The 24,964-nt window shown below is 47.1% G+C and overlaps 3 protein-coding genes across 3 annotated transcripts; all 3 read left to right on the forward strand.

Moving 5' to 3' along the window:
* The first annotated feature begins 1,403 nt into the window (after positions 1–1,403).
* Positions 1,404–3,729, forward strand: LOC101773071 (transcription factor HHO3). The gene is made up of 4 exons (XM_004962969.3): positions 1,404–1,725; positions 1,840–2,126; positions 2,640–2,928; positions 3,020–3,729. Exons 1-4 carry the CDS (start codon positions 1,512–1,514, stop codon positions 3,400–3,402), a joined length of 1,173 nt encoding a protein of 390 aa, XP_004963026.1. The 5' UTR covers positions 1,404–1,511; the 3' UTR covers positions 3,403–3,729.
* Positions 3,730–4,648: 919 nt separating this feature from the next.
* Positions 4,649–8,973, forward strand: LOC101773476 (protein misato homolog 1). Its single transcript, XM_004962970.4, has 9 exons — positions 4,649–4,939; positions 5,056–5,157; positions 5,243–5,288; positions 5,451–5,529; positions 6,036–6,387; positions 6,554–6,797; positions 7,148–7,390; positions 7,472–7,591; positions 7,903–8,973. Exons 1-9 carry the CDS (start codon positions 4,868–4,870, stop codon positions 8,352–8,354), a joined length of 1,710 nt encoding a protein of 569 aa, XP_004963027.1. The 5' UTR covers positions 4,649–4,867; the 3' UTR covers positions 8,355–8,973.
* Positions 8,974–12,894: 3,921 nt separating this feature from the next.
* LOC101773894 (calcium-transporting ATPase 10, plasma membrane-type) lies at positions 12,895–18,412 on the forward strand. Its single transcript, XM_004962971.4, has 7 exons — positions 12,895–13,342; positions 14,572–14,626; positions 14,749–16,700; positions 16,799–16,957; positions 17,175–17,346; positions 17,426–17,724; positions 18,093–18,412. The coding sequence occupies exons 1-7, from the start codon at positions 13,166–13,168 to the stop codon at positions 18,339–18,341; spliced, it is 3,063 nt and encodes a 1,020-aa protein (XP_004963028.1). The 5' UTR covers positions 12,895–13,165; the 3' UTR covers positions 18,342–18,412.
* Positions 18,413–24,964: the final 6,552 nt, after the last annotated feature.

The following is a 24,964-nucleotide window of genomic DNA, read 5'->3' on the forward strand; positions in this document are numbered from 1 at the left end:
AGATACTGGTTCTATCTAGGGGACTCGAGTGACACCTACCCCTCACCAACCCCGCACACGCACAGCCCAAGTAGAAGCAGCAGCAGGACAATTCCTTGGTGGAATAGAGGAGGGGCGTGGATCGGAGACCTCACGGCTAGGGCGACAAGGAAAGGGCGAGGGAATCTTCGAGCCGTGGAGCCAAACTCCTTCCGCCACCTCCAAGGTTTGCAATATCACATGGTAGTCCCGGTCTCACAAAACTTGCCTAGACCAGCATATATTATTCCTGATTAAACGACCGTTGGAGAGAGTACGGATGTTGAGACAACAGCACAGTCTAATCCGATGTGAAAAAAATCTCGCAGGAATAGATTATTCTTTACCAAGCATGGTTCGTCGACATATTTGTTCCACAACTGTATTCCTGAATTTAGAATGTCAATTTGCGCTTCCCACTTCCTCGTACCATTTAGCTATTGATCGATTGTCAACGTGTTATATTGTAGCACGAGTCTCTTCCATGGTTGTTCCACTTGCTAGTCTTCTTACCTCCCCTACCTCATTTAACGCCATCTCCTATCACTCCTCTCCGTTCGAGCCCCCAACATGCTCGACCGCTTCGTCTCAGCCTTGGGTCCTCAATCCAAGAGCCTTGGGTCTTCAACCCAACATGCCGGACAAAAAGATACGCAAATGAAGGGAACGCCGAGACGTAAGAGAAGAGATTAGGTGACTCTAGTAGCATTTCTCAGGTCTTGTGCTCGACTCCTTGTTGGAGTGAATTTTCAGACTTGGGTTAAAAAAAATCACCTTCTATCACCACGCCAAAGCACAGGTCTAAGGTCCAACCTCAGTCGTTGGTCGTCTCAAATAGGCTACAATATCGCTGTGTAAGGGCGGGGTAAATGCGTTCGAAGGTTTTTTTCTCGATCCGTGTGATAAGGTTTCCTCTTGTATAGTAAAATGTGTTTGGAGGTTTTTTCTCGATCTGCTGAGAAGATTTTCTCTTGTATAGCAAAATGCTCGGAGCTGTCTTAACCTCGCATGTCGAGTTTTTTTTTAACATAAACCTTGAAGAGGGAAGGAAAAGGGTCTGATCCGAATTATCGGAACGCAGAGGGGCCGGATGGTAAGAGAAGATGGGACCGCAGGAGATAGATTCCCCTCCCGGCCGGAGTCGGGGCACCGCAGCCGGCAGAGGGGAAGCGGTCGCTCGACGCCTCTTGGCTGTTACGCGACGAAACGCCTCTGCATCTCCTCTCCACGCACCCGCCCCCATCCAGCGGCATCTTTTCGCCCCCTCCCAGTACCCACGCAATTACCTTCCTACCCCTAGCTTCCCCACAGATCTTCCTCCAGCTCCGGCCAAATGACCCTTCTGCCCTCTGAAGAACCAACCCCCACTCCCCCAGGGGGGAGGATCTTCTCCTTCCTTCCTTCCGGTAGTATAAACCGACTGACCGGCCGGCTCCCCCGACCACAACGCGCAAGCAGCCACCATTCCCACCTCCTCCCGGAACCGACCGGCGATGATGGCGCGGAAGGAGGACCACCACCACCACCACCTGCGCGCGCTGGCGGCGCGGGCGGTCACGGACTCGCTGCGCGCGGCGGCGTCGCGCGCCACCGACGCCGACCGCGCCGCGCGCTTCGAGGACTGCGTGAGGAACCTCGAGGCCGAGAAGGCCAAGATGGAGGTCTTCCGACGGGAGCTCCCCATCAGCGTCCACCTCGTCGCCGACGGTACGTACGGTCCCTCTCATCTCATCCTCTCCAAGCCAATTACAAAACAGGAGCTTTAGCTTCAGCGTCAGCTTCAGCCTTGCTCATCACTTCCTGCTTGTCGCGTGCGCGCAGTGATCGAGTGGCTCAAGGAGGAGCTGGCGCAGCACCGCCGCCTGGCCCCGTCCCCGGCCCCGGCGCCGGAGCTCTTCGCGCCGGCGCCGACCTCTCCAGCACCGGCGGCGAAGAGGAAGGCGGCGGCGCCGGAGGGGGGAGCCGTCAAGGCGGAGGCCGACGCCAACGACAAGCGCAGCTGGATGAGCTCCGCGCAGCTCTGGAGCTGCGGCGGGGGCCACGACGGCAGCAGCAGCAGCACCGCCACCAACAATGGCGCCGCCGCCGCCGCGAAGCCGGCGCATAAGGTAGGGGAATGGAACAGAGGGAGAGATGCGGCAGCTCGTTTATTTTCTGTGAAACATGATTTTGTCTATCTGCTCGCATAATTCGAGCGTAAATTCGTAGTCGTTCATCCGTGCTGTTCTTGGAACAAAGAACACGGGCACTTTGAGCCAGTTTGGTTCAACCCAGATTGCAAAACTACGTGGAGGACATGTGATACTGTAGAGAGAGAGAGAGGAATCTTCGTGCTCAATAGAAAGAGGTGAATTGTTATGGTACAGGCGTAGTACAGCAAGTAGAAAAAGGAAAGAATCTTTGAAAAAATTACAGTAGCAGAAGCCCCAAAATGGGTTTGTCAAATATGAGTTCAACTTCACAAATTTTATACTCAGCCATGAAGAGCCTAATCTATTCTCTTTTGTTCATCCAAGTTAGGATCCTAATGTACAGCTGAACATGTGCATCCACAATTTTTTTTTTAAAAAGGAAATTTTGTACACGACATCTCACTCGTGTTGCCAATTCCAAACCACCAGGTGTCCGACGCATTCATGCCGCTGAGCGGCCTGCCGACGCTGGCGAGATCACCGGACGACGCGGCGGAGAAGCCCACGGCCGTGCCGGTCCCCGAGCTGACCCTCTCGTCCCCGGCGATCGACGCCGCCTGCCCGGCTGCCCCGAGCGCCACCAGCAGCGCCGTCACGGACGGCGGCGGCGCGGCGCAGCGCCAGCACCAGCAGCAGCAGAGGAAGGCCCGGAGGTGCTGGTCGCCGGAGCTCCACCGCCGGTTCGTCGCGGCCCTCCAGCGGCTCGGCGGCGCGCAAGGTGAGGATCGCCAAGGCTTCTTTTGCATGTGCGATTGCTAAAAGCATTTCGGTTCCTGAATTGCCGTGCTGAATTGGTGTTGTTGTTGCAGTGGCCACGCCGAAGCAGATCAGGGAGCTGATGAAGGTGGACGGGCTCACGAACGACGAGGTGAAGAGCCACCTGCAGAAGTACCGGCTGCACACGCGGCGTGCGTCGTCGTCGGACGGCGGCGGTGGCGACCACCACGCGGCGTCGGCGGCAGCGGCGGGCCTGTGGTCGTCCGCCGCGCCGGAGCAGCAGTACACGACGTCGCAGCACAGCACGTCGCAGTCGGGGTCGCCGCAGGGGCCCCTGCAGCTGACGGTGTCGAGCCGGGCCATGTCAGCAACCGCCGGGGACAGCTGCGACGGCGACGAGGCGGAGGGCGGCAGGTCCGAGAGCTACAGCTTCGGGATGCAGCAGCAGCACGGGACCAAGGCGGCCTCGTCTTGAAAATCTTTGATTTGATCCATGGAACAGCAGCAGTATAGAAGAAGAAGATGATCCAGCATATGCGTATGATGCATCAGATGGCAACCAACACCGCAGATGATGAGGAATTTTGTGTACAGTCGTTGAGAGGATTCTTTTTTTTCTTTTGCTGATGAACTGATGCGAGAGTGATTGTTCAGAGTGTTGTTTGTAGGATCGCGTGAGATATGAGATGTCGTTAAATTACAGTGTACAATCTTCAGGTTGTCATCGTCGTCGTCGAGACCGATGGATTTTTCGCATCTGCGATGAGTTTTTGCTGGCCATGTCGCCTGACCTGCAACTGTCCATCAATTCTCACCTGTTCTTTTGCAGTCTGATGAAGATCCATTCATCCGGTCAGACTGTTCATTGGCTGGTTACCTCTAATAATCCTGTTCCTGCCCTCCTGGTGGTGTTTTTGATTCTCACGCTGTAAAACGGGGAACTAACTGAAGAAATGGTTCGAGATGTTCTTGTGCCGATCGATCTCGATTTGGTTCTTGCGTATCTCATGCGGATCAGCGGTGTGGTACCTGATGGGAATGATGAGATCGGATTCGTGATCCGCCGTGCAGGCCGTACGGTTCCTGTTTCAGGCGGGAAAAACTACGGCCAAAAATTGGTTCAGGCGTGATAACACGTGGCCCTTTTTTTTTAGAACCTATGTTTTCTTTAACAAAAATTACGGCCAAAGTTTTACCATATTGATTGTGTCATGTTACACACGACTTGTACCCTATGATTTCGATAGTATATACAGTCACGCGTTCATATTGTTAATTTTTTGTTTGAAAAAGAACTCACAGGAGTTCTGCCGTTCATATATTAGTAAAGAAGAAGAGCAATGTCCAAACAAAATACAAAAGAGAGCCTAAGCTCGGTAATCATGCCTAAGAGAACAGCTAGTCACCCGCCCAATCTGACTATGGTTCTGTTCGTTTCAGCTTATCAGCGGGCTTATCAACCACCGAACAGTGTTTTTCTCTCACAACAAATCAGCCGTTTCAGCTTTTCAACTGGCTTATAAGCCCAGCCGAACAGACCCTATGTCGTCAAAGGACGACCCTTTTGAAAATTCGCATGTTCAGAATGCTAATTTGACTGTAATACGGGCTTCGTCTGTTTGCATGTCAACAGTCAAGGAATAGCAATTCTGACTCTCCGCGTTTAAAACCACACAAATTTCTAGCCGTCCGATCGTGATCAGCAGCCGTTGGATCGGCCAATCCTCACACCCCCCACGCCTCGTCGGTTGTCCCTCTCGGCCTCTCCCACCAGTCGAAACCGCCGCCGCCGCCGCCAACTCCTCCCCACGCCCCACCGCCTCCGCACACCGCCGCCGTCGACGTCAGGGGGCACGGTGAGCACGAGAAACCCTAACCCACTCCGGGGCATCCAGAGCCCTCCGCCGGGGGGGGGGGGGGGGGGGAGCACGAGGAGAGGGATGAGGGAGGTGGTGACGGTGCAGGTCGGCGGCTTCGCGAACTTCGTCGGCTCCCACTTCTGGAACTTCCAGGTGATCGATTTGATTCAACTCCCGCGCCCCCCCCTCGCGATTTCCCAGCTTCCTCTGCTCCCGCTTGCAGCGCTCGAGCGCGAGCTCCCGTGCTCACCTTCTTGTGCTCTCCGCAGGATGAGCTGCTCGGGCTCGCCGACGACCCCGGCGCCGACCCGGTCTTCAGGACCGCCGCGCTGGACATGGACGTCCTGTACCGCGCCGGCGAGACGCACCAGGTAGAAGCGCCCGCCCACCCGCTTGTGTCACTAGTGGTCAGCACGCTTCTCGTGTTCCTTTACTGACGCTGCTCAATTTCTTCAGGGTGTGGCCACCTACTGCCCCCGTCTGGTGTCAGTCGGTTCTCGAGGTAATTGACCGACAATGTTGTTCTTTCACTTTGCATCTGTTCGTGCTGAATTCATTCCGGGCTACTAGCTTGATGGGTTTAAGCGTGTTCATTACTCTGTTCCTGGTCAGGCATGTTATTTTGTTTACGGTCATGTAAATCATGTTCTGATGATATTTGCAGGGTCTCTTGGCTCTTTGAGTTCCTCCGGTACTCTGGGTTCCAGTAGTGCTGCTACTGATCAGCCTAATGTCCTCACATGGCAAGTTCTGTTGTTTCCTCAAACTTCCATGTTCTAGCTAAATCCATCATCCATCATCGGTCCTTCATGTATGGTGTTTATGAGCTAAAGATAAATAGACAATTTATTTTGTGTTGTTTGGGTTGCTTGTGCAATGGGGCTTCAAATGCACCAGCTGCTGGGTAACGATTTGCGCGTGTATGTCTAGCTGGTTGTATTCCTGTTAGATAGACAAATTCATCTGCTCATAAAATTGTAGAAAATTATTGCGTCCAGAAGGAACAATTAGCCAGCATTAGCCTCATTCAGCCACTCTGAAAAATTGTTATCTGCTTACTCTTTTCCTGGAACATTGCCCAGTCCAGCTTTTGGCTTATCGTTTCCTGTAGTTGAAACTATTGCTTTTGTACTATTCATGCTATAAGATTTATGTAAACTGATGATTGAGTGATGGGGTTGCACAAGTCTGTAACACAATATGACAGGTGTCATGGAATCTTCTAATGGGCCAAGCCCAATTATTGCAGGTCTGGAAATGTAACGAAATCAGTAGCAAAACCTCATGAGCGGAACCTGTTTCTGCAAAGTTTATCTGAAGAAGAACAGAACACAAGCTCTAGCAATGACCGAAACAATGCCAAGAAAAGTGTTGAAGATAAGGATCTGATTGAAAGTCTAGAGAATGGAGTCAAATTTTGGACTGATTACTCGAAAGTTCAGTATCACCCTCAGAGCTTGTATGAGTTGTATGGATCATGGACAGACTTTGACAAATTCGATAACTATGGGACTGCAAGGGAGGTGGTTTCAGAATGGTCTCAAATGGAAGAGTTGAACGAGAGGATCAGGTTCTTTGTTGAAGAATGTGACCATATTCAGGTCCTGTCTTTTTTACAGCAAACTATCAATAAACACTATGTCTACAGTTAGTCTTATACTATGGGCTATATTTCACATACGCAGTTAGTGAATTTCGTAGAACTTCCGATTTTCCTTTTTTTTTTGAGATATTGATATTTAAATTGTTCATCTTGATTCACTGCAGGGTATCCAGTTTATCGTGGATGATTCAGGAGGCTTTTCCAGTGTAGCTGCACAATATCTGGAGGGCATTGCTGATGATTACACCAATACCCCTGTATTGCTGTATTGTGTGAGGGACCCAGTCTCCCATGGGTCTTCCAGAAATCAACGTGAAACCATCATAAGATCTTTGCACGATGCTGTGTCATTTTCAAAACTATCATCCTCTTGCAATCTGATGGTACCGATAGGACTGCCTTCGCTAAGTATGCTTCCATTTGCTTATAATCTTTCACATAGATTTCCATGTTCAATTATGTGTTTCTCTTATCCCTTTTCCATGTAGCATTTCTAAATTTGCATATTTTTATAATTCTACTAAATAGGTAATTTCTTGTTCATTGATCATGAGCCAAGTAAACAGTCAATGGTTGTAACCTTTAATTAACTCACATACACCTAGTGTTGGTGAATGTAATTCACATTCCATTTGTAAATCAGCTTTATTAGCATGCCTATTACCATCCCGTTATTTATACAGTATTGTTTTCAGTAATTGTGAAGACTTGTTCATATATGTGCAGCTAATAGTTTCCTTTTAACCTTGCTTTTGCAGGTTACTTGTCACCTTTGCTTTCTATAAAGGATGAGAAGTACTTCCACTCTAGTGCCATCTGTGCTGCAGCAGTACATTCACTATCTGTTCCATTTAGGCTTCAACATGTGGGCCCAGCCTCAGACTCAGCACATTCATCTGGTAACCTTGATATTGGTGAGCTTGTGCACATATTATCAGATCAAGGTAGGCAGAACATGGTCACTGCTCTGGACATAGCAATGCCTGCCCCTTCTTTGACAGGTACATAATAGATGTCTTGTTTGATCAAGTTTGAATGGAAAAACTGTTTCTGATTGCTGACTGCATGCTCCTGTTTTCCAGATAGAAAAGATCTTAGGAACATACAGAGGAGCTTGCGCTCTTTGACCCCTGAAATCAGTGATGATGATGAAGATCCTTATGCTGTTGAATCGTTGGTGTTTCATGGAGCTCTGGATTCAGGTCTTATTCCTTACAATCAGTTTTATTTATACTCTGTTAGATTTTCTTTTTGAAAAATATTACTCCCTCCATTTCAAATTATAGGTCGTTTTCGCTTTTCTAGGTTCGTAGTTGTTTGTATGCATCTAGACATACACTATATTTAGGTGCATACAAATATCTATGAACCTAGAAAAACCAAAACGACCTACAATTTGGGACGGAGGGAGTACTTCACTAGCAGACTTTTGGCCAACTTTTGTATGTCGAAGTGAAATCGTTTAATCTACATTTTGTTTTTTTTCCGAGAATGATCTACATTTTGTTGACAGGTGGGCAAAGGGCTTCAGTATCACAAGTGAAGGACTTTGTGTGTTCAGCTTTGGAAGGCAGGGGGACAAAACCAAAGTTCTCTCATCTCTCAGTATCACCCTGCCCCCTCCCAATCCCACTCCCATTCCCCTCGATCTTCAGCAGCAGCATTGGCCAACATGGGAAAATCCTCAGCAACGATCACCCAGAAGGAACCCGACCAAAGGGCTCACTCGACGTCGTCTCAGTCCCGATGGCTGCACGTCTGAGATCAAGCAATGCCATAGTGCCTTTCATCGAGAAGCGATCGGGGAGTCTTCAGAGGCTTGGCATGGCCAGGGGCTCGCTGGGCTCCCAGATCCTCCGGGAATGGGGCTTTGGGAAGGAGGAGGTCGAGGACATGGGCGAGCACCTGGCAAAGATGCTGCGGCCATTTTACCCCGAGATGGACCTAACTTCAGATTCCGACTAGATGGACCGTCTTTGTGAGTGTATTGCAAAGATCGGGTCGGTTTTGGTCCGTGGAAAGATTCAAAGAACTAATGTTATGTAGCTGTAGTGAGATGTCTTTGCTGCGATGAATTCCTCTGATCTGTGTTCAATGGATGGAGAGCAGTACAGCTCTGAACTGTGACCGTGTATCTGTTGAAAAAACTGGAGATGGGATCTGATTGTCTGGGCGTGTCACCGTGTCAGCGCCCCGCATGTTATGCACGTGCATCTGGGCGACGTGCCGACGTGCGCCGCCACGTGCAGGTGTTGTTGTAGTAATTGTAACATTCTGCCATGTTTCAGCTATGATGCAGAGGTCCAGATGTGCTGTACCTGGCTACCTGCAAACCGAAGCAGCGGAAACTGAAGAACAGAGTCATTCAGACATCTGAAGCCTGGACTGTTATTTCCTCGTTTCAACTTCACAAGCTTCAGTCTGAACCGTGTATTAGTGGTCTAGTCTGACAAAAAAAAGGAACTTTTTTCCTGCGAGAAGATCCTTCAGATCTTCATATCATCTGTATTCAGACAAAAACAAGTTTCGTAACAGCTACAACGTCCTTGCATGTGATCGACGGGGTAAGGGATATGAATTATTCTATGGAAAGTGTCATCGGAATATTTCCTTTTGTTTGTTAAAAAAAACATGTAACCTTTTTGTTGGTTGTGTGCTTGAACTGCTGAATGCATTGCAGGCCACATGCACACATGTTTGCAACATATATCCATGTTTCAGGCTAGCATTGCAAGATCCAGGTCAGATACCACCCAGCCGGCTCTCTTTTTCCCATCCCTGTTGGTTCCATCCATCTTCCGTCAATCTCAAACTCTCAATGATCAACGAAACCTTTTGTTGCCTTGTTGGCCTTTTTCATCCTTTTTGTACTTTCTGTGAGGCTTTTCTCTCACCTTTTCGACAGATAGATGACCACCTTTTTGCCTTGGGCATGACCATGAGCATGGCGTGTAAAAATCGGGGAAACTTTTTGCTCAAGGAGGTGGAGCACTGGAATTATTCTCTTCGAGAAAGCTATAGTGCAAGGCAACCGATGGCGGAGCTAGCATCTCAGAGTTGGGTATTCCTAGCTAAAAAAATTATACCATCCAAGCCAAGCTCAGAGGCAAATATGTTCGCCTGAAGTAGGTCCCTGTAGAAGTTGTCCTTTGTAACATTTTGTCCAACTTCGTTCCTGGTATATCATCGTGTGTGTCGCTGTTGCCGGAACATGGCTAGAATTAGCAATTAAGGAACATCCATCTTACAATGCACGTATTGATATGCAGGGCTGATTAATTACTAAGTTAAGGTTAGAGGGGTCAACATGGAACAAGAGCTTAATTGGTATCTTTGGTTTCACTCCTTACTAATGCACTTTCACAGCTTGTTGGAGGTGCATCCCTATTTGGTCCATCACCATGATGTTGCCTAGGGATAACACTGCGTGCGAATGCGCTACAACTCGTCTAAAGATGCGTGAAGTTGAGAAATTGCAGGCAGTGCTAGGGATTTGAGAAAGGAGAATGGATTTTGGGATAAATCAAAGAGGAAGAGGTGAGAGCCTGAGCCTGAGCGGGATGCGATGCTAGCCATGGTAAAACAATCCGTTGTGTTTATGGCAGTTGGTACTTTTGGGTGCAACGAATTAGATCTTAGCACGAATGATACTGGTTGGTTCAAGTTGCATGTATCAGGCTCATTTTACACTAGGGAAACAAGAATTGTTGAGTACCTTCCAATTCATAAATATACACATGTATATAGCACGTCCATACTTGATTTTTACTTAACAATCTTGGATATTCCCGGGAATACAGAAGCATCAACATGCCTTTGCCCCTAAAGGCAACGACCTTAGCTGCTCCCTCTATCTTAAAATATAAAGTATTCTATATATTTTAGGACATATTAGTAGGAATAGCAAAAGACGCATGCACCCTTGAGTTATACGTGTGGAGTTGTGTTGTCTGCTTTTTTAATGGCAGTTGTAGATAACATCATAACAAGAAACTTATTTTTAGCCCTTATCTTATCAATTCCGGAAAGAATTAAATGAGCAATCATCTAAATGTACCTATAATGTATTATATTTGAGGACAAATTTTAAACGCTTGGATTCCTTATATTACATGGTAAAGGGAGTATGTGTTTAGAACCTTGAATGTTTCCCCTATTTTTCTCAGGTGGGAGGGAGAAAGCTTACCCCGGCTAAGCTTCAAAACTCACCTTTTGTTTTCTACTTAATATGTGTCAGACGCCAATCCATAGCTAAGGTTATCCCTACGTCTAATAAGTCTCGGGTGATACTAAGGGCTCTCTATTAGGGAGGGGTTAGGGTTTAGGTTTAGCAGGTTCCAATGATTTTAGTGGTGGTTGCATTTACAATGGTGTTAGCGGGCACGGGTTGGTAAGCAAGGCCACAAGGTGACAGTAACTCTGGCCATAAGAGGCAGATGATCGCCGGTTGGATGGAGTTGATCCGGTAGCGGGAGGTCGTTGGAGACGAGCTGAGATGTGTGAGGCTGGACCGATAGGGGAATCACATGATGGACGAGCATTCTAGGGCAGAGAAGGAAGGACGATGCGAGAAAGAAGGTATGATTCGGGGGTGTTTGTTTCTTTAGTTCCTCCTAAAATTTCTATCACATCGAACGTTTAGATACTAATTAGGAGTATTAAATATAGACTAATTACAAAACCAATTGCACAGATGGAGACTAATTCGCGAGACGAATCTATTAAGCCTAATTAATCCATCATTAGTACATATTTATTGTAGCATCACATTGTCAAATCATGAACTAATTAGACTTAATAGATTCGTCTCGCAAATTAGTCTCCATCTGTGCAATTGGTTTTATAATTAGTCTATATTTAATACTCCTAATTAGTATATAAATATTTGATGTGACAGAAATTTTAGAAGGGACTAAAGAATCAAACACCCCCTCAGAAAGAGTGGCAAGCGGTTGAATGCTAAAAACAAGTAGTCAGATCTCATTCGAGCTATCCAGGAAAACCGAGTGACGATACGATTAGAAAAATGCTCGAGTGACTAGACATTTTCTTTTCTATGGTTAGAGTTTTGAAGGAAAGGCGGACAGCATATGCAAACCAGCACAATTTCAGGGAAAAGCCAACGATGGTGGATTGGTCGTACTACAAAATTGGATTGGTTGAACGATAAAAGCGCAGCACTCATTGGTGGAGAGATTCACATGGGCCGGCATGTGCCCCAAAACCGCGTACGATGCGACTGCTGACAGGCCTAGCTTCAGCAGTGGAGAGAGAGAGAGAGAGATGGTTAAAAGGAGAGGTTGACATGGATTAGTTATCGTTTGTTTAAGGAAGCCACGAGTGGCGACGGCAAAGACGGCATGGCAAACGATCCAGATCTCGCGCGCGGATGGGCCTTCCTTTTTTTTTGTTATTTGCTTCGCCAATCAAATCAAGCAATTAACTAAAAGCTCCTCGGTGCTCTCTCTCGGTAAACTAAGCGTCTCATCTGATCCTCTCTCTGATACACAAATTTAAAGAAATGCGCTGATGGTAACTTCAAACGGAACACAAAAGTTTAAGACTCGCGGAATTTTTCATCGTTGCTAGTTGTTTAGGGGCTGCTACCTGTTTTTTTCCTTTTTCTCTTCTAATAAAAGTTACGGCAAAGCTTTTGCCGTTCCGTTCAAAAAAAGACTCTCGTTTTGAAAGTGAAGGCTTTCGGAATAGGTGCGCGCGGTGGGTTGTCAAAGTTTCTTATCTTCTTATGTCGATTCTCTCCTGAATTCTACCGTTTCCTTTTCTCATTCTACTTCTGCTCGAACACCACTGTTCCGACAACAAGTTAGCACGAGGGAAAGACGGGACATGTGGAGCTGGTGGTCGGTTCTACTTTTGCCCGCCAAACTGATACCGTGATACAACAATCCATCATCAACAGTAAAAACCTCTATACCGAGTTTAAAGATCTCGAGATGTTGTGTGTTGAGTGTACGTAGGTATATGTGCGCGGACATTGTTTCTAAAAGGAAAATGACATGCTCGAGGCTCCAAAATATCCGAGAAAATTGCCGGTGTTTATTAGCAAAACACCCTTAGAAAAAACGGACGTGCTTCAATAGAAAGGATCAGTGATAGGTGTATCGTGTTTTCCCTCGTTGCCATCGCAGTTGAGATGCAAAATTTACAACGGGTACTTTATCCGTCCCAAATTATAAGTTGTTTATTTTTTTTTAATTTTCTCCATTCCAAAGGTCATTTTGATTTTTATATATTTATAGGTTCTAGAATTGATTTGTGGTTGGGAGGCGAGATTTTTCAACCAAACCAAGTACAAACAAATAGAAATTTTCAAAGCCCAAAAAAAAGACACAGGGCGATATATGCAAATTTGGCCATGAAGCAAGCTCCATTTTGACCCCAACGCACTAGGAACGACCGGCGACTGCGATGCTCGCCGCGAGTGACGTCACTGCTGTTGGTCGCCCTCGCCTTCACTTCATCACTCGCTTCGTGTCGTCGTCTCCCCCCAATTTCCCCGCTCCTTCCTCGCCTGCCCTGCGGTCGCTGCTCGCGGGAACCAGCACAGCAGCGCCCAAGACCCCGTCACCCCCGCCACCCCCCACCGCCACCGGACCACACACCCCACGCGCGCGCGCGCGCGCCTGATTGGTGCTTGTCCGACCGGCTGACCTGACCCCGAGGTCGAGGGAGGACCGGACCCGGAGCAGGCTGCAGCTGCAGTTGCAGTTGCAGTTGCCTGGCAGTGGAGGGGAGGGCCGGTGCGTGGGAGGGGGATGGAGAGCTACCTGGAGGAGCGGTTCGGGGGCGTCCAGCCCAAGAACTCCTCCGAGGAGGCGCTCCGCCGGTGGCGCCGCCTCTGCAGCGTCGTCAAGAACCCCAAGCGACGGTTCCGCTTCACCGCCAACCTCGAGAAGCGCGGCGAGGCGGAGGCCATCAAGCACGCCAACCACGTGCGCCCTCCCTTCCCGATCCTTCCCAGTTCCCACTCCCACCTTCCCTTCCCTTCCTCCCCTCTCTTCCCCCGGCCTCCGCCGGGATCCGCGCTCCGCCGGCGGGATCTGGACTTGGGGCTGCTGCCTGCCCGCTCGCCGCCGTGCTGGATTCGGTGGCCTCGGCAGCGCCGCCGGGATGGTGGCCGTGGCCGTGATTCACCGGCGTGCACGGATGGGGGATTGGGGTTTTCCTAACTGAAAACTAGCACTGTTTTTAGGCCGTCTGTTGCCGAGCATTTTGGGTGTGTTTTTTTCTTAACCTTTTGAAACCAAGTCAGCTGCAGGATCAGCCGCGGGGAGCATAAGGCCACTGGGAATAGAGGATGATTGTTGTTCACCTACAAGGGACGGTTGTCGATTCTTGCCCCATTTCACAGTGCCGCAACGACATACCTTAGCTTCTCTGAGTTTGCTCTGTTTTGGTGCTGCCAGTTCGGGAAATCCCGGCCTTGCTTCACCAATTGGCTTTGATTACCAGCACATTTTCACTAGGCTGTTGCAGCTGGCTACTATCAACTCCACTCTTACTTGATTAGAACCATAGCATCGAACGGTGTTCCATAACTTTGTCAGCGAATCCCTTAAACGCTGCAGCAACACACATAGCTTTGCCCCCTCCCGTTTCATGATTTTTTTATAGATAATAGACCATATTGGCCCTGCTTTATGTGAAAGCAAAGTATGTTTGCTGGGGTTACCAGCTTACAAGGTTCAGGTACTGGAATGTTAGGCCTCCTCCAATGGTATGAGCTAGTACCTAGCTCTAAGCACTCTAGGAGACAACCCTTCCAATGATCTAGCTCTTAGCACATAGCTCATAATATGAATGACCCACTCGTCATCCCCACGCAATCTTGAAGTGCGTGTATGAGACTATCTCTTGATCAAGAGATAGCTCTTCTCTCTCCTATTAAAATATGAGAAAATATTCTATGAGCTAGCTCATATGCAACCATTGGAGGAGGCCTTATGGGAAGCTATTACATAGTAGCTTTTGTTCATCAAAGCTTTCCATCACTATCTACTACACCCTCTAATTCCCGTTTCATGATTTCGGCGGTTAAGCTTGCGATCCGAGCCAGCGTTGGCCTTGCTGCCTTTTTTCTTCTTCTATAATAATAGATATAGCTTCTGTTCTGCAATGCTTTTAAGAGCATACTCAAGCTCACATTGCTTGTGTGTTGCAGGAGAAGCTGCGTGTCGCCGTGTTGGTCTCCAAGGCTGCGCTGCAGTTTATACAGGGTAATTATGTACCAACCAACAGACAACGCTGCCTTGATTCGTCACACTTTTGGAATTTTTTGACTCCAGATCTTCTATTTTTCTAACACAGCATACCTAAAACCATGTTGCTGAATGTTCAGGTCTCTCACTTCGGAGCGAGTATGTTGTCCCTGAGGAAGTCAAGGCCGCGGGGTTTCAGATCTGTGCCGACGAGCTCGGGTCCATTGTCGAGGGCCATGATAGTAAAAAGCTCATCATCCACGGTGGAGTTAATGGAATTGCGGAGAAACTCGCGACATCGAAAACAGACGGGCTAAGTACAGATGAGGACAGCATTAAGCGCAGGCAGGACATATATGGGATAAACAAGTTCACGGAAAGTGAGATCCGAAGTTTCTGGGTGTTTGTATGGGAAGCTCTTCAAGATACCACTCTTATAATTCTTGCTGTCTGCGCGTTCGTATCGCTGGTTGTTGGCATTGCGATGGAAGGGTGGCCAAAAGGTGCTCATGACGGTCTTGGGATTGTTGCCAGTATCCTCTTGGTTGTGTTTGTGACTGCAACAAGTGACTATCGGCAGTCACTGCAGTTCAAGGACCTGGACAAGGAGAAAAAGAAAATCCAAGTACAGGTTACAAGGAATGGCTTTAGGCAAAGGCTATCGATATATGATCTTCTTCCTGGAGATGTTGTCCATTTAGCAATTGGGGATCAGGTCCCTGCAGATGGGCTCTTCATTTCAGGATTCTCTCTATTGATTAATGAATCTAGTCTAACTGGTGAGAGCGAACCTGTTGCTGTAAGTGAAGATAATCCTTTTCTTTTGTCAGGGACCAAAGTGCAAGATGGGTCTTGCAAGATGCTAGTCACAACAGTTGGCATGCGCACTCAATGGGGAAAACTAATGGCCACTCTAAGTGAAGGTGGGGATGACGAAACCCCACTGCAGGTCAAACTTAATGGAGTTGCGACTATTATTGGTCAGATTGGACTATTTTTTGCTGTTATAACTTTCATTGTCCTTTCCCAAGGGCTATTCAGCAAGAAATACCATGAGGGGCTGCTTTTAAGCTGGTCAGGAGATGAAGCACTAGAGTTGCTGGAGCATTTTGCTATTGCAGTTACCATTGTTGTTGTTGCTGTTCCTGAGGGTTTGCCATTAGCAGTCACGCTGAGCCTTGCTTTTGCCATGAAGAAAATGATGAATGACAAGGCACTGGTTCGTAACTTGGCTGCTTGTGAAACTATGGGCTCAGCTACTACCATCTGCAGTGACAAGACAGGAACGCTGACAACCAATCATATGACTGTTGTTAAGGCCTGCATCTGTGGAAATATCAAGGAAGTTAACGGTTCTCAGAACGCATCAAAGTTATGTTCTGAACTCCCAGAGATTGTTGTCAAAACTCTTCTGGAGTCTATATTTAACAATACAGGTGGCGAGGTTGTATTTAACCAGGATGGGAAATATCAGATCCTGGGCACCCCCACAGAGACTGCTTTATTGGAGTTTGCATTGGCACTAGGTGGAGATTTTAAGGCAAAACGTGATGAAACTAAGATTGTGAAAGTGGAACCTTTTAATTCAACAAAAAAGAGGATGGGTGTTATTCTTGAGCTTCCTGGAGGAGGACACCGTGCACACTGTAAAGGTGCTTCAGAAATAGTCTTGGCTGCCTGTGATAAGTTCCTAGATGAGACAGGTAGTGTTCATCCTCTGGATCAAGCAACCGCTGACAAGCTCAATGGTGTTATTGATAGTTTTGCTGGTGAAGCTCTTAGGACGTTGTGCCTTGCTTATAGGGAAATGGAAGAAGGTTTTTCCATCATGGAGCATATACCATTACAAGGCTACACATGCATTGGAATAGTAGGTATCAAAGATCCTGTCCGTCCAGGTGTGAGGGAGTCTGTTGCTACTTGCCGGGCTGCTGGAATTATGGTGAGAATGGTCACAGGAGATAACATAAATACAGCAAAGGCAATTGCTCGTGAATGCGGTATACTTACTGAAGATGGCATAGCTATTGAAGGACCAGAATTCAGAGAGAAAAGCCTAGATGAACTCCTTAAGCTGGTTCCAAAAATCCAGGTTTGCTGTCTACATGATATCTTAATTCTTATTGACTTTCAAAAACTTTTAACAGTATATCAACAAGTCTCACCTACTGCTGATTCTGTGCGTTAAAGGTAATGGCCCGATCATCACCACTCGACAAGCATACACTTGTAAAGCATTTGCGCACAACATTCAACGATGTTGTTGCTGTTACTGGTGATGGCACAAATGATGCTCCTGCATTGCATGAAGCAGATATTGGACTTGCAATGGGCATTGCGGGGACTGAGGTGCGGATGCTTAATCGTTAGAGACCATATAAAATAATTCATATTCATTAACTAGCAGATATGCCATGGTGGCATGTTTTATACTTTTATTGCTTTATGTGGTACATGCATGTAGGATTTTATTCATCCTTGCTGGACCTTGGTGTTGCTATTTTGATATCATATCCTGCTGGTCTTATCCGTTTCATCCAGGTGGACCTAATATAAGCCTTTTCAGGTTGCAAAAGAGAGTGCTGATGTTATAATTCTGGATGACAACTTCTCTACAATCGTAACTGTTGCCAAGTGGGGACGCTCTGTTTACATCAATATTCAAAAGTTTGTGCAGTTTCAACTGACCGTCAATGTTGTGGCACTATTGGTTAACTTTTCCTCAGCTTGCTTTACAGGTATCCATCCTGGCCCCACTATTCTGTTAACTTCAGAGTTCGGATGTCTCTGCCTAATGATATGTACTTGTAATGCCAGGAAATGCACCACTGACAGCTGTTCAGCTTCTTTGGGTCAACATGATCATGGACACCCTTGGCGCCCTTGCACTGGCCACGGAACCACCTAACGATGACCTGATGAAGAGAGAGCCTGTAGGAAGGACAGGGAAATTCATTACAAATGTAATGTGGAGGAACATTTTGGGAATGTCTTTCTACCAATTTTTCGTTATGTGGTACCTCCAGACGCAAGGGAAAAACTTTTTTGGGCTTGAAGGCTCTGATACCGATGTTGTGCTAAACACAATAATTTTCAACTCATTCGTCTTCTGCCAGGTATGACTACTGCTGCAAATCACTTCCTTTCCACTAGTGATCTGTCTTCTCAGTAGCCATGTCACCGTTGACATCAGCACCTTAGCTTGCGCTAGCAGTTCTACATTTCTCATTTTGTATTATTAGTAAATTCATCGCAACCTTTTCTGTGCATATCACCAAGTCAATTTCATTCGCTTGTCATGCGATATTATTGTTACTGTTAAAAATTGGCAGTCAGAACTCCAACTAGCATTCATTGACCTAACACACTTAGCTACAAAACAGAGCAGGAGATTGATAGCGAGTGCAATTAATTTTGAGGAAAATAAGATCAACATTCTTTGAGGCGTGTTCTCTGCTATTCTGATTTCTATATGCTGTTCCAGGTGTTCAACGAGATAAGCTCTCGGGAGATGGAAAAAATCAACGTGCTCAAGGGCATGATGAAGAACTACGTCTTCATGGCCGTCCTCACCAGCACAGTCATCTTCCAATTCATCATGGTGCAATTCCTGGGCGAGTTCGCCAACACGAGGCCTCTCACGGTGCACCAGTGGATTGCCAGCGTGCTCCTGGGTCTTGCAGGGATGCCCATAGCTGTAGCCATCAAGCTGATTCCTGTTGGCTCGTCATGATCATTGAAGATCCTTATCTACAAAGCACAGATATATTGAGACTGACCAAATTGCATGATATTCTGTGGAGCTGAGCTCTCCGCGCATAAACTTTTGGAATGCATGTGGAGAGCAAGCTTGGGAACAGCTGCTGCACTCTGAAAAGTTTTGTAGCCAGCAATTGTGGTTAGATTGCATCGTATTGTAAGAAGCATTGTGTTTTTGGCACTAGGGTTCAGGGTCAGCTCTGTTAGTGTAGCAGAATTGTAAGATTGGTGCTTAGCCTTTGAAATGGAATTTAGACGTACTCCAGGATATTTATGTGAATCAATGGATGGAAATATGGTTCGTTTGATATTTTCCTTCTTGGTTAAAGCTTTGGTTTGATCTGAACAATTGAGCATGGAAACTTTTTAGGCTAAGGAATACTGGATGAAATCAATATACTTGCTTTATATTTCCATTCACAGCATCGTATATGTAAAAATATCTGTAGTAAAATCTGACTGCTCAAATGCCCCCAACTTTACACGGAGAACACATGGCCCAACGGCACGAATCACGCACACATCAGACTATCGAAAGGCTGCACTAGTCGACTGATCCTCAACTACAATATACGGTGGCTGGTCCTTTTTTTTTCCTAAACATATTACAAATGTAGACTTTTACATACACACATACATGCTCACCGTTATGTATGCACTCACACTTTACCTTCTATGAACACGTCCGAGAGACTGAATTGGCAGATCTCAAATAAATCTAGTAATCTTAAGATGAACCCTTAATGCATTAGTAGTAAAACAACGTTCCATCCTCAACAAAATCTCAGTTATTTTTGATCCGGGATCAAAGATGTTTTAGTCCCAGGTCTAAATTCCGTAATTCGTGGAGACACCTTTAATCCTGGTTGGTGTTACCAACCAGGACTAGGCTTTAGTCCTGTTTGGTAACACAAACCGGGACTAAAGGGTTCCCATAAGTTACTACAAAAGGATTGCATCCCCTAGTTAGTCAGATGTGCTGTGTAGGTGAGATGGTAAGGAAGCTACGCGCAAGGTCTGAGGTCGTGCCACGCATCGCGCACGCGCATATTTCGTACGGAGAATTGCATGACCTGTGGCTCTAGGGAATTTCTAATATTTTTTTTTGCAAAACCCTTACCAATCAGAACTAAAGATGAACCCGGAACCGAAGGTCGGGATATTTAGTCCTGAATGATTAGTTCCGGTTGGAAAAACCGAGATCTATAAGGTTTCCCAATCGGAACTACGGCTCATTTCTCTACTAGTGATGGACTGAGAGGTGGTCCGGTCTGATTTCAGTAATAGTACGAGACACATGACATTTAATCGAATAAGAAAAGAAAATCAATAATCTTGTTTCATCAAAAAATACCAGAACATAAATCTTTCCAATAATACAAGTAATGATCTGACAACCACTTGGAAATTACCGAAAACGAAATGGCTGCAAGTTCATGCGTTAGGGATAAAAACACACTTGATGACAGAAATGGTAAAATGGCACCAGAACACGAGCAAGATTTAGCAATTGTTACAGGGGTGGAGGGCAATTGATGGGGATGCGAGATGGGTAAAAGGTGGAGGGACGGAGGAGGAGAAGAAGACCAACTGAACGATGCGGGGGTAGCCGAGGGTGCCATGGACTGGGTCACCGGCCGTAGGGAGCTGTGAGCCCATATATAAAAGTGAACCAGTATGTCTGGCGACGGTGGCGATGCAAAGAACACAAAGGCAGGAAATTGGTGACGTAGGGATATTCTATTAGTGTTGCCTAGCAGCATGCAAAAAGAATTATTTTGGCTATCGCATGCATCAACATGGCTAACATGCATGGCTAGCTCGATCTGGCCATTGGGTCCCTTTCGTATTTTGCAGTACGTGCATGCTATATCTTTCCAAGAAAATACTGTACGTTCTAAATAGTGGCAGATAAGCGTGAACAAGCAGGATGCTGAAATAAACAAAAAAAAAATTGTTCAGAATAAATAAATAAACAGTACTCGCTACTACAGAACCTCGTATCATCGCCGGTCCCAAACTGTTCATCACCGCCGGTTTAGCGTTCCATTAGATTAGGGTCGGCGGTGTGATAGGGATTGGTATCACCGCCGGACAAGAACCAACGGTGATACCCTTTTCAAAAAAAAAGGAAAAACCAACAGCCGCCTAGCCCCTACGCTCGCCGGCCGCCCTTGCGCCTGGCCCCTACACTCCGCCCCCTTCCACCATCGCGACGTGCCCCCACACCATGCCCGGGCGCTGTCGCGATGAGCCCTGCCAGTCGCCGTCGTTCACACATACATATAGAGAGACGTACCAGGGGGACAAAGCCTGGATGCTGTGATGCCGCTTGGATCTCGCCACCCGCAGCCGGATTGCTATGTCCGCCATCACCACCTCACCCCAAACCGGTTGCCGCCGCACCTTGCCTCGCCGTAGCTCCTTGCTGCCGTCTCGAGTGGCTCTGTGAGAGTGAGGGGCGAGCGGAGGGGGGAGGGGAGGAGCAGCAAAGGGGCGAGATTCGGGAGTGAGGAGAGGGTCGAGGGAGGGTCGAGACTGAAGAGGGAGGGGAGAGTGGAAGGAGTCCGAGACTGGCGAGGGAGGCCGGAGGGGAGCGCTAGCCGCCAGGGAGAAAGGTGGAGAGAGAGAGGGAGGAGGAGACGCGCGGGGCGCGGGGAGGGAGGGAGAGGATAAGACGCGCAGGGAGAGAGGGAGGCGGTGCGGGAGAGGGGAGAGAGGGCTGGACTCAAAAATTTCAGGTCCGCCTCCCCCTTCACCCTCCCCCCTCACCGATAGTTTGTTACGTAATACAAATCGACGGTGATGGTATATTATTACCGCTGGCTCCAATTTTCACGGATCATATAAAAATTCGACGGTGGTTCACCGAAAACCGGCAGCGACAGCTCTTTCTGTAGCCGGCACAGAAATGCATGCGTACAGTAGCTCAACAGATTAAAATATGTAATGGGCCATTGCAAATAATTAACTCAAAGACATACATATAATATATAGCTTTATTGAATGAGTGCACAGGCTGCATATATAGCTAAAAAAAATAAAAATAGGTAACAGGGGCATTACAAATAATATAATTAACTAAACACACACATATATATGAATACTAATGATCATGGATGGATGGGCAGCGGTGAAAACAAAAAGATAATAAACCAATCAATCATAGGGAGATGCCATAAACTTAGTGAATATGGCGTGGAGCCGCTGACGAGGGCACCGGAAGCATATATGGAGTTCACCACTCCAGCCCTGGGCATCTCCTTTGTAGGATCCCTGATGTTCTTGAGTCCTCCATCATGGCACTCCTGCTGGAAACCCTTCTTCACGCTTTGGAGCCAGTCCCCCACGGCTTGAAGATCGAACTCGCCCATCCTCTCGTCGCCTACGGCGTCGAGGGCTCGAGGCGCCTGAGCTTGGCCAGCGGCTCCTTGGCCCCGGCGACGGCTTCCTCGGCCATCCGGGCGCACCCGCCCAGCTTGTACTCCGGGCGTGCGCGGCCGAGCTCGCCAAGGCCCTGAGCTCGGAGACCATGATGGTGGCGGCGGTGTGGGAGGCCCTGATGTAGCTGCCGTACGTTGATGGACGCGGCGAACGGGAGCAGGGAGCTTGCTGCACTCCGCGGCGGCCTCCGGCCTTAGACACGGCATGTGGTGTCGCAGCGGGAGCGGATGAAATCCTGCGCCGCAGGCAGGTTCTGCGTCGCGTCGGCGTCGGCGGCGGCCGTGCGTGGTGATGCTGCAGCTGCGGCGAGGATGACCACGAGCACAGGAACGACCGACATGCTGGATCAACAAGCAAATGTACATGACGTCCGATCCGTAACAATAAGTTCCTGGGCCGAGAATGATCACAGCCCATGGAGGACAACATCGGCCTGGGGCCCAATGGGCCATTGTTAGGAAACGCCCAGAACCGTTTTGTAGACTGAAAAAAAAAACTGAAAAGGGGTTTTTTGTAGAAAGAATTCTTCAAAATTTAACATTTTCTTTTTGCAATTCCTTCCTAAACCAGCACACAACTGAGACAGATATACTGCTACACATTTAGCTTTGCTCCATCCACAGCGGCCAGGACATGCTGTGTGCATCAGGAGGATCCCAATCCATGCAACAGGGCATTTGTGCGCTCTTTCCATGGATGGCACGCATCATCCAATACAATTAGCGCATTTGCAAGAAATACTATTCTGAACAAACTAAACAATCCGAATAAAAGTTCGATTACAAATTACTCTGATGAGTCGTAGAGATGAATTCCATCTGAAAATGACGATACGAGTACATTTATAGTTTTCTATCAGACACTAGTTTTAGAATGTACTGTACCACGGTTCGGTACCGATCGAGTTTTCAAGTACGGATACGAGTAGTAGGAATTGGAACACCGGCCGGTGGGTCAGGTCATCTGGCTGGCGCAGGAACCGAGGCGGAAGAAGGGAATGCCGTGGCTCGCTCTGGCTCTGGCTCTGATCATGTCCCCGATCTCGAGGTTGACCAGACCAGACCGGCAGCTGCACGGCACGGCCTCCTCATAATGTCCACAACGGCAGCCACCACACATTTCGATTAAGGATCGACGGAAATACAGTGTGAGATCATGGTGTTAATTACTATCCTAGGACGATCTCAAGTGACCAACCAGATCATGGTTATCAACCTCCTTTAGCATTGTGGTTCAAGAATTTGCGTTCGGTCTACGTGTCTATATAGGTAGCAAAAATTATAAATCTAAAAATGCTAAAATAATCTACAATTTGTGATGCTCCCTTCGTTCTAAATTGTAGGTCATTTTAACTTTTTAAGGTTCATAGATATTATTATACATGTATGTCTAGGTGCATAAGGCCAGTCTCAGTGCACAGTTTCATTGCATAGTTACCAAGACTGAGAACTAGCTAACTGTGCCAGCGGAGTGTCATGAGGATGAAACTCCTCTGACATCTGATGAAACTCTCCTCATAAATGATCTTGCCAAGTTAGCAAAATTACTGATGTGGTATAAAATTTAATGCCCATGAAACTCTTCCATTGAAACTGGCCTAATAATATTTATGAACCTACTAGTCAAAACGACCTACAATTTGGAACGGAGGAGGTATCATTCTCTTTATCCAAATACTACAATATAAAAATAGATAAACCTTCCCCGTAAAAAAATAAAAATAGGTATATACCTAAGCACAAAATGTATCGATGGTTAGAGTACGACAAGGTAAGAATTGGGACCGCACCCACAGTAGACAGTTCATCGCATTCACAAGCAGTGCCATCACGCAAGAACAACCAAAACAAGCGATACAAAACAAGCCCCAATGTCTCCTTGACCAGATCAGGATTTGTGTGTGTGTGTCACTGTGCTACATGCTGCTCTCATGCTCTCTGTTGCGTGATGCATGGGAAGATATCTTTGTGCTGGCCTCTTTGTCTTTGTGCAGGCTTGTTTCTAGCCTTTAGACCACACCCCAAGTGCTCACCCTTCTGCACAGTAGTGAGCAGCCAGGGCCACACCCTGCCTGCCATTGATGCAAGCCGGCCATCTTTGCCCCAGGCTTTCAGTTGAGAGATGAGACTCACAGCTGTACAAACTCCAACTGCCATACCTCATCCTATTCCTTTGCTACTTCTTTTTTTCCCCTTCAATTTCATGTGGTGCATTTCATACTAGAATCATACAGGCACAAAACTACGAGAAATTAGATCGATGTTTACTCCTAGATAAATCTTTTATATAGGATCCGAGTTTTTTTTACTACACACTGTTCATGTTCATAATAGTCAAGTACTCAAGTGTTGCCAAAAAAAAAATGGTGGTTTGCTAGGACCAGGGGCAGCCGGCCATCCAGTGAGGTGGCCACTCACTTCTAGGTGGCAGCTGTGGGACTCCTTTGAACCAGCAAAATTTAACCAAAGCTTTGTCTCCAAGCCTGTTTTTGACTGCATTGGTGACTGAGAAGCTGTGCAGGTTTGCTAACCTTTCTGGATCCTCATGTTTATTCACCCAACGACCGTATGCATATTGCACATCTAGGCTTGGGCAAGCCCAGATTCAGAATGCAGGCAATAGTATATCCTCTGTACACTTTAGATACAAGCTACCAGGTTTGCTGCTATTGGTTGACACAAGCATTATTGTAAGATTATCTTTAGTTGCCCAATGCCCATCTTAACATTGTACAGTTGATTAGTTCAAGAAAATCCCCTAAACATGTTTGATTTGATCTGCTTTCATGCAGTTGCAATTTTATAGTGGTCCATTCTTCTTGACCAGCTCGACCTCCGAGGTATATCATAGATGATAAGTAGATCGGTTTGAATGAAAATAAAAGTATGGTAAGGGAAGTGTTTGCCCAAATTTGGGTGACCATTCTATTCTTAATATAAAGATACGTAGTTCATTTCGATACTCTTTCTTTTCTCCCTTTTAGGAAAAAAGATGTTCAAACTTGGGAAATGAAAAATTCGTATTTATATCTTCTCCATCATTTCTTCTTAGATGCCATGGCTTACATTTGATCAGGCATGTGAGGAATTATTCCTATAGAAAAGGGTAAAATTTTCTCTTGGAACACTCATGAACTACAACTGAATTATATTC

The sequence above is a fragment of the Setaria italica genome, chromosome III, assembly GCF_000263155.2.
Source record: "Setaria italica strain Yugu1 chromosome III, Setaria_italica_v2.0, whole genome shotgun sequence".
NCBI lineage: Eukaryota > Viridiplantae > Streptophyta > Magnoliopsida > Poales > Poaceae > Setaria > Setaria italica.

Bases quoted from the DNA above. Each gene is read 5' to 3' on its own strand.
- LOC101773071 (XM_004962969.3), top strand. From the start codon at position 1,512: ATGATGGCGCGGAAGGAGGACCACCACCACCACCACCTGCGCGCGCTG. The intron at 1,726-1,839 runs GTACGTACGGTC...GCGTGCGCGCAG, and splicing joins CGTCCACCTCGTCGCCGACG to TGATCGAGTGGCTCAAGGAG. The intron at 2,929-3,019 runs GTGAGGATCGCC...TTGTTGTTGCAG, and splicing joins GCGGCTCGGCGGCGCGCAAG to TGGCCACGCCGAAGCAGATC.
- LOC101773476 (XM_004962970.4), top strand. From the start codon at position 4,868: ATGAGGGAGGTGGTGACGGTGCAGGTCGGCGGCTTCGCGAACTTCGTC. The intron at 4,940-5,055 runs GTGATCGATTTG...TGCTCTCCGCAG, and splicing joins CCCACTTCTGGAACTTCCAG to GATGAGCTGCTCGGGCTCGC. The intron at 7,391-7,471 runs GTACATAATAGA...CCTGTTTTCCAG, and splicing joins GCCTGCCCCTTCTTTGACAG to ATAGAAAAGATCTTAGGAAC.
- LOC101773894 (XM_004962971.4), top strand. From the start codon at position 13,166: ATGGAGAGCTACCTGGAGGAGCGGTTCGGGGGCGTCCAGCCCAAGAAC. The intron at 16,701-16,798 runs GTTTGCTGTCTA...TGTGCGTTAAAG, and splicing joins AGCTGGTTCCAAAAATCCAG to GTAATGGCCCGATCATCACC. The intron at 17,347-17,425 runs GTATCCATCCTG...TTGTAATGCCAG, and splicing joins TTCCTCAGCTTGCTTTACAG to GAAATGCACCACTGACAGCT.